This window comes from Taudactylus pleione, unplaced genomic scaffold, assembly GCF_031769625.1.
Source record: "Taudactylus pleione unplaced genomic scaffold, aTauple2 ptg000235l, whole genome shotgun sequence".
NCBI classification, from domain to species: domain Eukaryota; kingdom Metazoa; phylum Chordata; class Amphibia; order Anura; family Myobatrachidae; genus Taudactylus; species Taudactylus pleione.
Window position 1 is genome coordinate 2,385,405 of NW_028284637.1, and position 17,178 is coordinate 2,402,582.

The 17,178-nt window shown below is 44.5% G+C and overlaps 1 protein-coding gene across 1 annotated transcript in view; it reads right to left on the reverse strand.

The window, feature by feature from the left end:
• The window catches only part of TASP1 (taspase 1), a 191,395-nt gene that overhangs the window by 11,365 nt on the left and 162,852 nt on the right, over positions 1 to 17,178 (reverse strand). Inside the window, exon 14 of the mRNA XM_088479452.1 lies at positions 16,834 to 16,907. Coding sequence (XP_088335578.1) covers positions 16,834 to 16,907 — 74 coding nt within the window. The remainder of the gene's footprint in view (positions 1 to 16,833; positions 16,908 to 17,178) is intronic.

The following is a 17,178-nucleotide window of genomic DNA, read 5'->3' on the forward strand; positions in this document are numbered from 1 at the left end:
GAGAGATGAGAAGAGAGAGCAACACATGAGGACAAGAGAGAGAAAGAGAAACATGAGAGCGATAGAAATGAAGACGAGAGCGAGAAAGAGAAATGAGGCTGAGAGTGAAATGAGGAGAGAGGTGGACGAGAGAGATGAGGAGGAGAGAGAGATGAGGAGAGAGAGAGAGATGAGGAGAGAGAGAGAGATGAGGAGAGACAGAAAAATGAGGAGGAAAGACAGAAAGAGATTAGGAGAGACAGAAAGAGAGATGAGGAGAGACAGAAAGGGATGAGGAGGAGAGACAGAGAGAGATGAGGAGAGAGAGAGAGAGAAAGAGATGAGGAGGAGAGACAGAAAGAGATGAGGAGAGACAGAAAGAGAGAGATGAGGAGGAGAGACAGAAAGAGAGAGATGAGGAGAGACAGAAAGAGAGAGATGAGGATAGAAATAGAGATGAGGAGGAGATAGAAAGAGATGAGGAGAGAGAAAGAGAGATGAGGAGGAGAGACAGAAAGAGAGAGATGAGGAGGAGAGACAGAAAGAGAGAGATGAGGAGGAGAGACAGAAAGAGAGAGATGAGGAGGAGAGACAGAAAGAGAGAGATGAGGAGGAGAGACAGAAAGAGAGATGAGGAGAGACAGAAAGAGAGAGATGAGGATGAGAGACAAAAAGAGATGAGAGACAGAAAGAGAGAGATGAGGACGAGAGACAGAAAGAGAGAGATGAGGACGAGAGACAGAAAGAGAGAAATGGGGACGAGAGACAGAAAGAGAGAAATGGGGACGAGAGACAGAAAGAGAGAAATGGGGACGAGACACAGAAAGAGAGACATGAGGACGAGAGACAAAGAGAGAAATGAGGACGAGAGACAGGGGGCAGGATGCACTAACATAGTGTGGTACATCCCGCCAGACATCGCATTCGTACTGCTCGCATATGCACTAACATATGCGATCAGTACCGCAAAGGACAGCTCTTCCGATAAGAGCTGTCCTTTGTGATCAATGATGCGCCCTGGACTTCTGGTACCCTCCGCATCGGAGCCCCGGTGCCCACCCAATAGTGCATATGGAAAATGCGGTAAAACCCAGGAAACAGAGTTTTTATTGTAATTTCATTTAGTGCATCCCGTCCCCTGAGAGATGAGGACGAGAGAGAGGAGTGAGGTCGAAAGAGAGAGGGGTGGCGACAAGAGAGAGGGGTGGCAACGAGAGAGAGGGGAGGTAATGAGAGAGAGAGGGGAGGTAATGAGAGAGAGAGGGGTGGCGACGAAAGAGAGATGGCGACGAGAGAGGGGTGGCGACAAGAGAGGGAAAGTAAAGAGGGAGAGAGGGATGGCGACAAAAGAGAGATGTCGACAAGAGAGAGAGAGAGGTCTATTCATGTAGCAGTAAAAAGCCCTTCATCAGTGATAACAGGGCTTTTTCACTGCTTTCTCCCTATTCATAGAAGGGATTACCGTGGAGAAATCTCAGATTTCCCCAGTGGTGCCCCTGATTAGTATACACATCGCTTCCCCATACACTAGTAGGGATAGAGCAATTCATAGAAGCACAGAGAGCTCAGCTTTCCGTTTCTCTTCTAAAATATTTTCTCAAACTTAGGAAGGCGGTGACAGCCTCCTGAGGGAAGAAGACCAGGAAGGCAGCTGTCTCCCCGCCCCCTTCCCTAACACTGGCCAATCAGCAGTGGCCAGGGAGAAAACTTCCCCTTCTCCCTGTGTGTTACCACGACTGTGGACATTCCCGGAGACTAGAGTATAATAGTGAAGTGACCTGGCATATGCTGGGTCACCTCACTTTGCTTAACTGGTCTCCCTGCTGCTTTCACTGATGGCTCGCTCTGCCCCAGCTCCACCGCCCTGCTGTTTTGTATATAGCTGAAGAGACACGGCATACGCCGGGTGCCTCCAGACTGCTGCCGCTACAGCCGACCACTCTGCCTCCACCCAGCCGCAGCACTGTTCTTTGTGTCGCTTAAAGAAGTGACCGGGCATATGGGTATACCGCCCGCTGCCTACGACTCCGTCAGCCTGCTCTTTCCCCCTTGTTCCTGTTCTGCAACTGTGCTGCCGACGCAAGTGCACTAGAGATCCTGGATTCTATATTGCGGTCTCCAAGGCCCGTAGCTGAAGACTGGTTCGCCGGTGCCCTGGATTTTGCATCGCTTCGCCGGAAAGGTAGTATATATGAATTGCTGCTAAACTCAGCTATATATCACATCGAACCAAATAGTAGCCATTCATACCGCAAAACCTACATGAATAGACCCCAGAAAAAGCTGGGGACAAGAAAGAGGAAAGGACGTGGGAGAGAGTCAGCCAGGTTAACTACTAGTACAGCTCACTCCAGTAGTCTCCCGCACTGTCCCTGAGGACAAGAGAGAGAGGTGAGGACAAGAGAGAGAGGTGAGGACAAGAGAGAGAAGTGAGGACAAGAGAGGTGAGGACAAGAGAGAGAGGTGAGGACAAGAGAGAGAGGTAAGGACAAGAGAGGTGATGACAAGAGAGAGAGGTGAGGACAAGAGAGAGAGGTGAGGACAAGTGAGGACAAGAGAGAGAGGTGAGGACAAGTGAGGACAAGAGAGAGAGGTGAGGACAAGTGAGGACAAGAGAGAGAGGTGAGGACAAGAGAGGACAAGAGAGAGAGGTGAGGACAAGAGAGAGAGAGGGAGAGTCAGTCAGGGCAACTACTATTACAGCTCACCCCAGTAGTGTCCAGCACTTTCCCTGAAAACAAGAGAAAGAGACAGAAGTGAGGACAAGCGAGAGAGGGTCTGATTCACTACGGATCGCAATACTGGGTACGCACGCAGTTCAACTGCGATAGCAAGCCAATCCACTGCGATCACAATGCAAACTCAGCAATACATAAGGACGCTCACTCTACCATACGCACAATAATACTTAGCAGAATAGCGAAACCATCGGTACAATCGAGTACCAAATCGAGTACCATCGCAGCCTCATGCACAGTTGCACAAGCCCTGATCTTACTCAGAAATTGCTAACAGCCACGTACGCTATGGGACCACACACTGCGTATGGCATTGCAGTGGTTAATTTATGCATGCCACTGAAACGGCACTGGCACGTCTGCATTTCCCCGCCCCCCCCCCGCCCCCCCCTGCGAACGGCACTTCCTGTCAGTCACTCTGCGATGGGTCTCCGTAACCTCTGCTAGTGACTAGTTTGCGCACTGCGATGTATACGCAGTACGCAACAATCGCCCGATTGTGAGCGTATTTGCAACTCCGATCCAAGCTGAATCAGGCCCAGAGAGAGGTGCGGACAAGAGAGAGAGAGATAGAGAAAGAAGGAGAAAAGAGAGGTGGGGACAAGAAAGAGGGAGTAAGTGGTGAAAGCAAGAGAGAGAGAGAGAGAAAGGCGATGACAAGAGAGAGGTGAGGACAAGAGAGAGGGAGAGGTGAGGACAAGAGAGAGGGAGAGGTGATGGCAGAGTCAGCCAGGGTAACTACTAGTACTAATCCCGCACTGCCCCTGTGCTGTTCCTTGTGGTACAGAATGACAATGAGCTGCAGGGGGTGGGATGGGGGATATGGTAACAGCCGCAGATACAGTATACTATAAACTCCTGTACTCACCCCTGCAGGGGTGCTGGCACACAGATTTCCATTCCCCAGCTGATAGTGGGCTCTTCCAGTCTGCTCCTGTCTCCCTGTAGTGGCAGTGCTGATGCTGCTGCTCTCTCAATTTAGAAATCTCCTGGGCTGGTCACTCAGTTCGAGCCCGCCCCCCCCTCTCTGTGCCAAGCACAGCAGCCAACGGAAATAGTCACAGAGGCAGAAGTGCACAGTGGCCCCTCCCCCCGACACTGAAGGCTCCGCTCCCTTCAACCGAGTGCTGCAGAGTTTGTGAGAGTCCCAGGGTTAAAAATAAAAACAACATATTACCATTGGGGGCCCCTGCCTTGCATCTTTGTGTGAAAAGTATAACCTTGTGGACACTGACAACGCTATAGGCTCCACCCTCCCGTGGTACGGGGAGGGGCTTAGAGTCCCTGGGGCCCACCGGGGAATGCCCCGACTGCCCGGCAGGCCAGTACGAGCCTCAAAATGTGGATGTGTTATGGGTTACATTGGAAAACGAAATTTGAGTTAATAATTGGAATGCTTGAACACAAGAGAAATTGGAAGAATGTTTTTTTTGGTTTTTTTTTAAGTTTAATGAGGAATTATGCTCAAATACATAATAAAGCTGTTCAACGTGCTGTTAGGTTTTAAGGACTAGGTAATTATTACTAAATAGAGAACTGTATAGGGTTCCTTATGGTCTGAATGAGAAATTACAGGTTTTTTTTTTATAGGTAACCATTTACAATTATTTATGTATTACTAGATTTTTATTATTTTATATGTGTTTTTATGGGTAATGTATTTATTGACATCAAAATATGTATATGGATTTTGTGATTATATTACATAACATTGTTTGTGTTGGAATCATGTTGAACTTTGTGAGAATACTAATAAATTTTATTGAATATTAATATGTATTTTATGAAGATGTGTTTTGTCTACAAATTATGTCATTGATTATGTTCAATAGATTAATTGACATAAAATTTTAACACAAATATGAGGTAACCATTTTATGATTCAACAAATTTCAACATTTTAATGTTATATTAGATGAAATCATAAAAAGTAAATGCCACTTGCATATATTACTAACATTGTCATGACAATATTCTCTTTTGATTATATGACACTTTACTTATACTATGTACAAATAGGTAATGCGTTTTGAAGTTGTGTCTATTCATAGCACATAGGATTGATTTTAATAGTAAAATATAATTCCAATACACTTATGCATGCAGGGAGGTTTCCGAGTACCCAGAAACCCCCCCGACCAACACAATATTTTTTTTCAGAGCCGGAGACAGCCTGGTCTCCGTCTCTCCACCATCTGTGGCCACCCATGATCGGAGCTGCCCGGCCTCTGCCTGTTCAGCTGTCAGCGCTTCTGCGCCAGGTGCTTTCATACCACCCGACGAGGAAACACTGGCAGCTAAACCAGCCGCGATCACACCCAGCTCTCCCAGTGGGAGCTGAGGGAGGATCATCACGGCCACCCAGCAGCAGCAGCCCGGCAATTAGGGTGTGTGTAAGTATGCTATGTGTATGTATGCTGTGTGTGTTTGTAAGTACAGTATGTTGTGTGTGTATGTACTGTATGTATGTATGTGTGCTGCGTGTGTCTCACACACACACAGGGGGCGTGACTGCGTAACTGCACCATTGTAGCCCTGCCCCCGCTACACAGTGACGAAATTACCGGCATTGTGAAGCGTGGGGCGGGGCCACAATGGCGCGATTCAGCATGGGGGGTAGACAGCTAACCTGGAGACTTGCTCACTTTTCCGGGCGGCTGGGAGGCTCTTGGCCGTTCCAGGAAAGTAGGTAGTATGAGGTGGACGTAGTGTTTATGTCGCACGCAAATGGACGTAATCAACACTGCGCACGAGTCCCGTTTGTCTCCTCACACAGGCGCAGCACAGATTTAGCCGTCGGTACTGGGAATTATAGTGGGCGTTCCTGGGAGGCGAGTGGATGGTAACAAGGGGGTGGCAAAACCGACACACAGAGACGCACAGTCACTCACACAGGAGGCCATACTCAGCCGTAGGGCTAGTGCAAGTTTAGATGGTGAGACTGATACTGCTACGACGGTGTACCTAAAGATGCACCGTCGGATGCAATCTCTTAAGTGGGCGTCTCAGTCCTTGCACCATCGGATGCATGCTGGTACACAGGGGGTGGAATTTGTAGCTTTATTAGCATAAAGACGAGACACGACTGCATCAAAAGATGCGATAGAGTCTGCCTTCATCTCTGAATCAGGCCCATTATCATCAGTTGACAAACCAATCCACTGATTTTAGGACCAAATACAGTAGAGATGAGACACAGACAGGCCTTTTCTATGTTTGGGTGTACATCGACTTCTGCGGTGTAAATATATGCATCTCTGTCTGTGCATGTCTGCCCAAATGAGTCCAGTACCAGATTTCTGTGGATCCTACACTTACAACCCCTTATACTTGGAGAGGCGGAACGGACAAGTATTAGTAAGAGTAGCAAGTCTCCAGGAGATGCAACCTAATGAGACTTGGAACCATCCCCAAACACTGATGCTGATGATGACACCTGCAACTTTTAAAGGGTTACATATAACCTTCATCTCAGAAGTAAATTAAAACAATACACAAAAACAAAGAATTACACATCTATCGATTAAAAGTTAAATACGTTTTACAAGCGCAATATGGTTTAGGCACTCAGCCATGGGCAGTGACTACTGCTTGAGTACTTTTTCCCGAATTTAATGCCTTAATTCACTAATAGTGTGCTAGGTACTTAGGATTAAAATAATTGCTATAAAGTAGAATCTAATTAGTACAGATGTGTCCTCACTCGTCTTTGCTGCGGTCTCGGCGAACAGCCCCTCCTGGTGCGCCAGGTCCCGTGAGACTTTGCTAGCGCCGGGCGTCTTTTTTCCCAAAAATGTATCTAAGTCGCAATGCGATACGACTAGGACGCACACAGATATACAAGTGTCACATATCAAAGTAATCGGCAGTGTCTAACTGGTGCATCCTAGTCGCATTGCTTTGCGACTTAGGTCCGTATTCAATTAGAAGTGAAAAGTCAAGACCTGCGAAAAAGTATCGCCGATTGTGATTTTTCGCCAGGTGGGAACTGATCTCCATATTCAATTCCAACCGCTTTTCGCGTACGCGGAAAGTCAATGCAATGTAATAGGCGAAGAAGATTCGCCTCTTAATAGGTGGTGAAAACAAGTGCAAAATCGCTATTTTGGGGTGCAAAGGTGGGGAAACCACTCTGCACCCTTGGGACAGCCCCCCAAAGGTTAACTGCATCACCGAAACCCTAAAAAAAAATGAGGAACACCCCAAACAAAAAAAGCACTTTGAAAATGGGGCGAAAAAGTGCAAAGTGCGGGTACAAACATAAAAAGTAGCTAAATAGACTTTTGGGGGGTCTGCAAGTATGGGTGAGGTGTCTTTTTTATTGCAGGTGCTTGCTGATGGTGCGTTTTTTACGTTTCTTATAACTTCACTTTAGCGTAGTGCTCGAAGTGAGCCGGTATACAACGGTATGGTATACCGGCACTTCAAGCACTGCCACTGAACATTTTTTTTTGGCAAATTCCATGAGCGGCTGAGCTGAGTGCAGATAGATTGGCCTCCGTCCGCTACCCTGACACTGTCTATGGGCCAGGCGGCAGCAGCATAGTTCCCTCCCTCCTCCCAGAGCAGCTAGGGGCCGGTCACCTCCTCCTCCCTGCCTTCACGCACCTGCAGCAGCCAGAGTGACTGGAGAGGCTCCGTGGTCCCTCTCTGACAGACAGTCCGACATGAGTGAAAGTGCAACAAGAATAGCTGGTGTAGCGGGCAGGCACTGGGGCACCTGTTGAGACAGTTTTCTTTTTTGCTTGCCCCAGTGACAGCACAGCCTGGTGTGCATGCTGATCTCCCCCTCCCTCCAAAGCTCTGCGAATTCCTCACACTGACTGGGGCTGGGTGGACACTTGAGACTTGGAGAAAAAAACTCCAGACATACGGTAGAGCTTCATGAATGAAAGGGGCGGGGCTTCACGGGTGGAAGGGGGCGGTGCTTCATGTAGGAAATGGGGCGGATTCTTGAACAGGAGGGGAGAGAATAAAAACTTCCTCACATAGAGTAAAGTTGAGCAGCACACTGACTGCAGTGCAGCAGTGCTGTGACTGTCCCGATGATTTGCTAAAGGTGCCTACACACATGGCGATATTTTACCCGATCTGGCCGATTCCGACACATCAGAACGACAGATAGTGTAAAAAATATGCCCAAATTGTGAGTCCCCACTCACGATGCGATGCGCATCCCCGCAGGTCGCACAACGCATCTTCAGATCTGCCCTGCTGTAGAGCAGATCTGACAATCTGAAGTCACGATGCACTGGATAGTTTAGGAGGCACGATAGATCGTGTGTCAAATTGGCAGCTTTGTCAGACCAAATCGTGCCCCCGACTGCCGGGGAGCTCCCGGGGAGAGTTCATGGGGAAATCGTACACATCGTGGGATTGTGAGCACATTGCTGTGTGTGTAGGCACCTTAAGCGTAAAATGGATGGTCGCTATTCTACTTGTCAACATTATGTTCATGTTGACATAACGACCAATGAGAAAAGGACATATAACGCAAGTGCGGAGGGCTAAGCTTTGAGTTGGCACCTTGACCCATGTAGTCAATTCATTATTGTTACAAGTGTATCAAATTGCGGCTGCTTATTAAGATTTGTCATTTTAATTTAAAATATAAAACACTTAAAAAATAACAAAAACACACAATCACACCACACTCACAAAGAAAAAACATACAGTATATTTAAAAGATAAACAGACAATAAGGAAAACACACCTCATATAGACAATATACAGAACAAGAAACAAGGGTGCTTAAAAAAAAACAAAAAACACTCACCATAATCAGCAATCACTTTATATCTTTTGCCTACTACCCGCCACTTAGCCCCAATGTTGAGCCAGCAATATGGTATCTGCTTAATGCTGCCGGCTAGCTGACTACCCGGATCTATTTTTTTTTTTGTTAAACTGGCCGACATTTTATTTTTGTATGGTGAACACATCATCGTAATCAAGCCCCTAAAGGGATTTATTTTATGCATAGGCAGAATTACACAGAGAGCAGGTAAGACTGCTGAAACTGAAAGTTACTAGTCACCTGCACTGTTTTGAAAAAGTTTTTCATTGAAAATTTTTGATCAAAATACAATTCATATACAGTGCGCCCTCATTATATTGCCATTTATAACATCCTCGCCTTGTAAGGCAGCCCCTGCTTAACACCAAATATAAGTCCAATCTGTGTTAAACAGAACACGTCGAAAAATACCATAATTATCAAACCACTTTGTTATAAAAATAAAAAAACAGCACACACAGGAGCAATGGGATTTCCACACAGGGGCCCATCTCATGTCTGAACACTTACAGCACAAGAGAAAAAGCCCTGCATACTTCAGCACCTTTGTGTATACAAATGCCTGCGGCTGGCTTTCCTAATGCTTTGATAGTGGATTTGATTTGCATTGCCCTAATAATCATATAATAGATAAAATAGGATTTTTCTCTAAGACATGAAATGGAATTAAATAAATGCAGAAAAGTGAAAACACAGACATTTTCCCTGATGAATAACATTAGTGCCACATAGACTAACCGCTGGAAAAAAAAACGAACTGGAGCTTTGTCTTATTTTGAAAAAACACAACAGTAAATCTGGTTAAATCAGATATAGAGGCCAACTATCTGCAATATTCTAAAGTGTGAAATTCATCGCCTACGGCATCTGTTCGTAATCCCTTTCCAGCATTAAAAAGATATGCAGCGCTTTGAATGCGGAGCAAGCATATAATATGGCCAAGATCAACTGCAATTTTTTTTACTAGTCTATGAACTAAAGTCCCCTATCGGGGGCGATGTAATAATAATAATAATGTACATAGCCAATGGCAATTGCCCGCTATCACATCGCAACATTACAGAGCAGAATAACAGTGAGGTATAGCATTGGAAATTGTATATATAGGTGTTTAAAGTGCTTTGGTTTGTTATCACTGAAAATGTTTAAGGCATATTTGATTAGGGCCGAAGCATTTTACTGTAATCAGCCTTCACCTCCTGCAGGTATATATGTATTACGCTGTTTTGAAGTGGGAAGGGATAAAACAACCTGTAGTCAATGAGATCACCAGGGTGCTCACAGTAGCAAGGTTCGGGTCCATATATGAACAAGAGCAAGTGGAGTGCGAGGAGACCTTGTGGTAGGGTCTCAGATCTGGCAAGCCCGAGTGGACTTCCTGCTCTAATAGAGGAGGAAGTCCACTACTGATATCACGAGTGATGTCAGTAGGGCCGCCGACAAACGACAGGCATCCATTTGTACAGCCACACCCCCCCCCCCGCCTACAAAACGGTGCGAGCTGTCAATCAACATCGACAGCCGCCCCGTTTTGATGTGAGCCCCGGAGCGAGTTATTTGTCACTCGCTACGGGGCTTGCGCTTGCGCACTGGGCCACCTTCGACCCGCTTGCGAGTGGGTCTGAATCAGGCCCTATATATTATACAAACAATTTTATGTTTTTTTTCTTTATTCATATGGCCGTGTTGGGAGTTCCGGTGACATGGATGAGGTGCATTTAAGGGCTTTGCCACGTGGGACAGTCTGAGGTGCATATTATTATTAGTAGTATTACTAGTGTATCAGGCACGGCAATGTTTGCTTCAGAAAAGCTTCTACCATTGCTGTTTATTACTGTGTGGGTAGATAACTGGTCCTAAGATGTTAACAAACAGCTTTGGTTCAATATGTTACAATGGCTCAGTATTATAGGTCTAATATGTTTTGGGCAATTGATGACACAACGGCATGTACCTTGCTGTCTGAGTCTTATGCCCGAGATTGAAATGTTAATAACACATTTACAGAAACTTGTTGTTTAGTACAGGTTGAGTCTCCGATATCCAAAATGCTTGGGACCAGGGGTATTTTGGATAACGGAATATTCCGTATTTTGGAATATTTGCATATCATAATGAAATATCTTGGGACTGGGACCCGAATATACATACAGAATGCATTTATGTGTTATATACACCTTATACGCACAGCCTGCAGGTAACTTTATACGATATTTTCAATAATTTTGTGGCTCAAACAAAGTTTGTGTACATACATGAAATTCATTTATGTTTCATATACACCTTATACACAGAGCCTGAAGGTAATTTTATACAATATTTTTAATAATTTGTGCCTTAGACAAAGTTTGTGTACATTGAACCATCAAAAATCAAAGGTTTTATTATCTAAATCATGCCAAAAAAATTCCGTATTTCAGAATATTCCGTATTTCGGAATATTTGGATATGGGAGACTCAACCTGTATAGAGCAGTTCTATTCAACATACTATTACATTATGGAAAAATTTACAGTTCCAATATTCTGTTGCTTGTATTAACGTTTAGTAATTTAATAAAGCAAAATATTGCTTTACAATACTGTTTATTCCAATTATTTCTCTCTGTTAGATATCACAGAAAACCATACATTCCAATAAGACCCAGAAACGGTGAGGTAGGACCCCACATTTTTAAAGTGATGGGTCCCTGGGACCAGGGGCGGATTGGAATGGAAAACCAGCCCGGGAAATTTCTGGAAGCAGCCCTAATGGGGTGTGGTCTGTTGAGGGGGCGGGCCTGTTAAGGGGCGTGGGATACTCCCTCTCCCCAGCAGCAAGCGTTTTTTTCAAAACTGAAACTGCAAATGTTTGTTTTCCTGAAATATGGTATATTTATGGGTTTCCCCATGTATGGTGCGTCAGTGGAGTAAACTGTACAAAAACTTTACCTGTAGCTGTTTTGATCTACATATATATATGTATATATTAGGGATGTGCAGGCTCGGATAGGTTCGAGTTTGCACGTGGAGTTCGGATTTTTCCCTCCAAAAAAACGGAACTCAGAAAGAGGCAAAACGTCATCTTACATGGACGAACATCATCATTCCTGGACAAAAGTCCAGGAATGATGATGTTCATCCATGCAAGATGACGTTTTGCCTCTTTCTGAGTTCCGTTTTTTTGGAGGGAAAAATCCGAACTCCACGTGCAAACTCGAACCTATCCGAGCCTGCACATCCCTAGTATATATATATATATATATATATATATATAAAACATAAAAGCAGGGTCTGGCACTCCCTGTAACACAGTAACTTGACCGGGTGCCCTCACAGAAAATATGGTAGTCTTACATGAGTGCGGCACTCCTGGTACAGACAGAGGCTTCAAAGCAGCGTGACAGTCAACGTTTCTTAGCATTTATTACAGCTTTTTCATCAGGGCTACTGAACATCTGGATGAAAAAGCTGTAATAAATGCTTTGAAACGTTGATTGTCACGCTGCTCTGAAGCCTCTGTCTGTACCAGGAGTGCCGCACTCATGTAAGACTATATATATATATATATATATATATATATATAATTAATCCAAAGAGAGGTCCGGCACTCTTAATAGCAGAAAACAACATGTCACATATATATATATATATAAATATATATATATATATATATATACACACACGCACAGAGAGAAGCAGAGAAACACACACATGCATATACACATACATACATACACACGCACACATATATTCATTCATATATATATATATATATACACATATATACGCATACTCATTCACACATTATATATATATATTTATATATATATATATATATATATACATATATATATTAGGGGTGAGCGGGTTCGGATTTCTGAAATCCAAAACCCCCGAGCCCCCCCGATCCGAGGCCGATCCGAGTCAGGCTCGACTTTTCCCGCCTGACTCGGATCTGAAATTGAGACAAAATGTCATCATCCCGCCTTCCGGGTCTCGCGGGTTTTGGATTCTATATAAGGTACCCGCGTCGGCGCCTCACTCGGCTGTGGACAGTGAAGAGGGAGGGTGGGAGTTAGGGCTGGCTGGGCTGTGTAGTGTAGTGTTGTGCTGTTGTTGTCCATAGGGGCTGTGTCCACTCCTCCAAAGTCCATTGGGGCTGGCTGTGTTGTGCTGCTGTTGTCCATAGGGGCTGTGTCCACTCCTCCAAAGTCCATAGGGGCTGGCTGTGTTGTGCTGTGCTGCTGTTGTCCATAGGGGCTGTGTCCACTCCTCCAAAGTCCATAGGGGCTGGCTGGACTGTGTTGTGCAGTCAGTTGTCCATAGGGGCTGTGTCCACTACAAAGTCCTGTGCAGTGTCCCAGTCCTAAAGGGGTGCTGTAGTGTTGTCCAGGGGGTGCTCTGTCCATCAGGGGTGCTCCCCCCAAGTGCAAAAAAATATAAATATTTTTTTTGTGTTTGTGAATTGTGTGCGCAGTAGCCGCACGTGCATCAACAAAGTAGCACCAAGCGTGCGCCTGTGTCATAGGTAAAGGGCCGGCTGGCTTGACCGTTAAAAGGTGCTGTAGCCCCCAAAGCGCACTCCAAAAAAAATAAAAAAATATATTTTTTTGTGTTTGTGAATTGTGTGCGCAGTAGCAGCACGTGCATCAACAAAGTAGTGCCAAGCGTGCGCCTGTGTCATAAGTAAAGGGTGCTGTAAGCCCCAAAGGGCACTCCAAACCAAATAAAAAAATATTTTCTGTGTTTGTGAATTGTGTGCACTGTGGCTGCACGTGCATCAACAAAGGAGCAGTGCCAAGCGTGCGCCTGTGTCCCATAAGTAAAGGGCCGGCTGGCTCATTTCTTAAAGGGTGGTGTAACCCACAAAGTGCACTAGTGTCCAACAGAAATAAAAAATTATTTTCTGTGTTTGTGTGCGCATTAGCCGCACATATATATCAATATAACATAAATGGAGGACCAAACTTTCTCCGATAAAAATAAAATAGGGAAAGATCAAGAAACACTTCCTCCTAGTGCTGTTGCTGCTGCTGGGAGTTGTTCATCATCCCAGAGAGGAAGTAGGAACACCACTACTTTTACTAAACAATTGACCCTCCAACAGTCCCTAGCGAGGAGGATGAAGTACGACAGCAGTCATCCTGAAGCAAAACGTATAACTGAGGCCTTGACTGCTATGTTGGTGTTAGACGTGCGTCCGGTATCCGCCATTAGTGCAGTGGGATTTAGACAATTGATGGAGGTAGTGTGTCCCCGGTTCCAAATCCTGTCTAGATTCCACCTGCATCCTCAAAGCAGCAGCGACAAGCGTGCGCCTGTCTGTTAAAGGGTGGTGTAACCCTCAAAGTGCGCTCCATAAACAATAAAAAAAAAATTCTTTTTTTTTCTGTCTTTGTGAATTGTGTGGGCTGTAGCCGCACCTGCATCCTCAAAGCAGCAGCGACAAGCGTGCGTCTGTCTGTTAAAGGGTGGTGTAACCCTCAAAGTGCGCTCCACGAACAATAAAAAATTCTTTTTTTTCTGTCTTTGTGAATTGTGTGGGCTGTAGCCGCACCTGCATCCTCAAAGCAGCAGCGACAAGCGTGCGTCTGTCTGTTAAAGGATTACATCGGTGACAGTATCCAAGTAGGCATGTCAGACAGTCCGTACATGTACTGGCAGGAAAAAGAGGCAATTTGGAGGCCCCTGTACAAACTGGCTCTATTTTACCTGAGTTGTCCCCCTCCAGTGTGTACTCCGAAAGAGTGTTTAGTGCAGCCGGGAACCTCGTCAGCAAAAGGCGTAGGAGGTTGCTTCCAGAAAATGTGGAGAAGATGATGTTCATAAAAATGAATTATCAACTCTTCCAGGGAGACCAGCCTCCAGAACGTACAGAGGGACCTGTGGTGGTGGATTCCAGCGGGGACGAGTTAATAGTCTGTGAGGATGATGATGTACACAACACTGAAGAGGGTGAGGAATCGGTGGATGAGGAGGATGAGGACGACATCTTGCCTCCGTAGAGCCAGTTTGTGCAGGGACAGATTGATTGCCAGCTTGTTTTGTGGGGGCCCAAACGAACCAATCATTTCAGCCAGTCGTGTGGCAGACCCTGGCGCAGAAATGATTGGTTTGTTAAAGTGTGCATGTCCTGTTTATACATAAAGGGTGGGTGGGAGGGCCCAAGGACAATTCCATCTTGCACCTCTTTTTTTTCTTTGCATTATATACTGTTTGGGGCCTAGTTTTTCAAACTGCCATCCTGTCTGCCACTGCAGTGTCACTCCTAGATGGGTCACGAGTTTGTGCCGCCCACTTGTGTCGCTTAGCATAGCCTTTTGGACATAAAAACATTATTGTGAGGTGTGAGGTGTTCAGAATAGACTGGAAATGAGTGGAAATTAAGGTTATTGAGGTTAATAATAGCATAGGAGCAGAAAAACCAACACATTCTGTGATTTTAGCTGTTTTTATTCTTTTTAAAAAAAAATACAGATCCAAAACACAAAACCCAGAACCCAAAACACGGAAGGGTGGTTTTGGCAAAACCAATCCAGATCCAAAACACGAAGAGCGATCCACTTCCATAACCAAAACACGAAAAGTGGCCAGTGCACACCCCTAATATATATATATATATAGATATATATATATATATATATATATATGCATAAGCACACACACACAAATATATATGTATATTATATGTAGCAAACTGGCGGCACTGAGAGACTTGTATAAAGATTAAAATACTGCCTTTATTATCCTACGTTTTGGGGGTCAGCCCGTCGTCAGGGAACGGCGACAGGCTGACCCCTGAACCGTAGGACAATAAAGGCAGTATTTTAATCTTTATACAAGTCTCTCAGTACCGCCAGTTTGCAAAATGTTATTGGGTTACCGACCCATGGAAGGCATGTGTGTGTATGTGTATGTTATATAGCTACCTGCCGAAGTGGGGCCTGAGTGACTCCAATCATTTTATGATATATATATATATATATATATATATACACATATATATGTATATATGTGCTATATATTTTATATGTATCATCATCATGTCATGGCTGTCACTGTCATGCACATTTTAGCTTACAATATAGGATAATCTTATATTGTAAGCTAAAATGTGCATGACAGTGGCAGCCATGACATGATGATGATAATACATATAAAATATATAGCACACAGAAATATAATTTACATATTACTTCCCCCCGACCCTGCAATATTTAACTGTAAGGTGGTCCAATTCATAAAGAGCAATCAGCAATACATACTTTGTAGTGCCGCAGTTTCTGAGCCAGCCGCGGCCACTCGAGTCTTGCAGGCTGCAGCTGCCCTTATCGGCTCCTACACTTGTGACCACTGGAGGCGGAGCCCTGAGCTGCCTGTCACTCATGAGCTCCGCAATGGCCGATGGGAGGAGCTCCCGTGGCCATTTTACATTCTTCTGATTCTTCTCCTGGATGAGGTTCTGCGCATGCGCACAGAAGCTCATTACCGTTGCCTGCTCCGATCGCTGCAGCGGCCCTCACAGAGCCGCCTGTCAGTGTTAAGCGGCCCAGCGGAGGGGAGAGGGGACCGGCCAAGCGGGAAATCTCCCGCTTGCCCGGCGGCCCAATCCGCCCCTGCCTGGGACCCACATTTTTTGTCTCAGCGCGATCACTAAATATAAAGTGACCAGATTGGTGCTGTCAAACAAAGCCGCTGTTAAAAGGAGGGTGTCACTGTCCAATAACTACCATAAACAACAAGAAAAGATGGAATAGCGCGAATATGGTTCAAGTAAGGTGCAATTTCAATAAATGGCAGAGGAGTTACTAACAATGATAAAAAAAAGAATATTTCACTATATAGTAATGATATTAATAGTAAATCGATGTAAATATGGCTTGGTTAAATAATGTATACTTTCAATACTACACAGACAATTAAATTACATGTCCAAGTTGAAGTAGCTTACTTAACGCGTTTCGTCGTACGGCTAGGTCATTTTGCTACAGACAACTGGACGGACTGTTTTATACCTATTTACTATTAATATCATTACTATATATATATATATATATATATATATATATATATCTTATTATTATTAGTAACTCATCTGTCATTTATTGAATTTGCACCTTACCTAAACCATATTAACACTGTTCAACTCTTTTCTTGTTGCTTTGGGAAAGTGCCCCACTTTATCCCAGTGCTTGTTTTGCCTTTATCGCCACATAACACGACTCATATACTAACGTCAATCTATTCATTTTTAAATGCCCTATAATTCACAAAGATATTTTATTCATATAGGTTAGCAGACCGCAATTAAGAGAAGATACAGTAATTCTTTACAAACCTTGGCTTTTCCATCCTGAGCAGACATATAACCAACACACATGCTCTCTGTAGTATGACTCCACAAGAACTCCACTATAAACGAAAAACAATAATAATGAGTACATGCAAGGGTCCAAAAAAAAACACAAATATAATACAAAATAACAATATAAAAACAGACAAAAAAGCATTTGAATATACATATGTATGTTCACTTATAGGGCGCCCAAACGTCATATGATGTGAGATGCCCGGAGCGACTAAAACGCTCTGAGGCGTAGTGTACTGTATTTTTCTTAAAATGTTGCTTAGTCACATAGCAGCTGCTCGGAGTGTACTAGAGGCCACATGAATTGGTTTTACA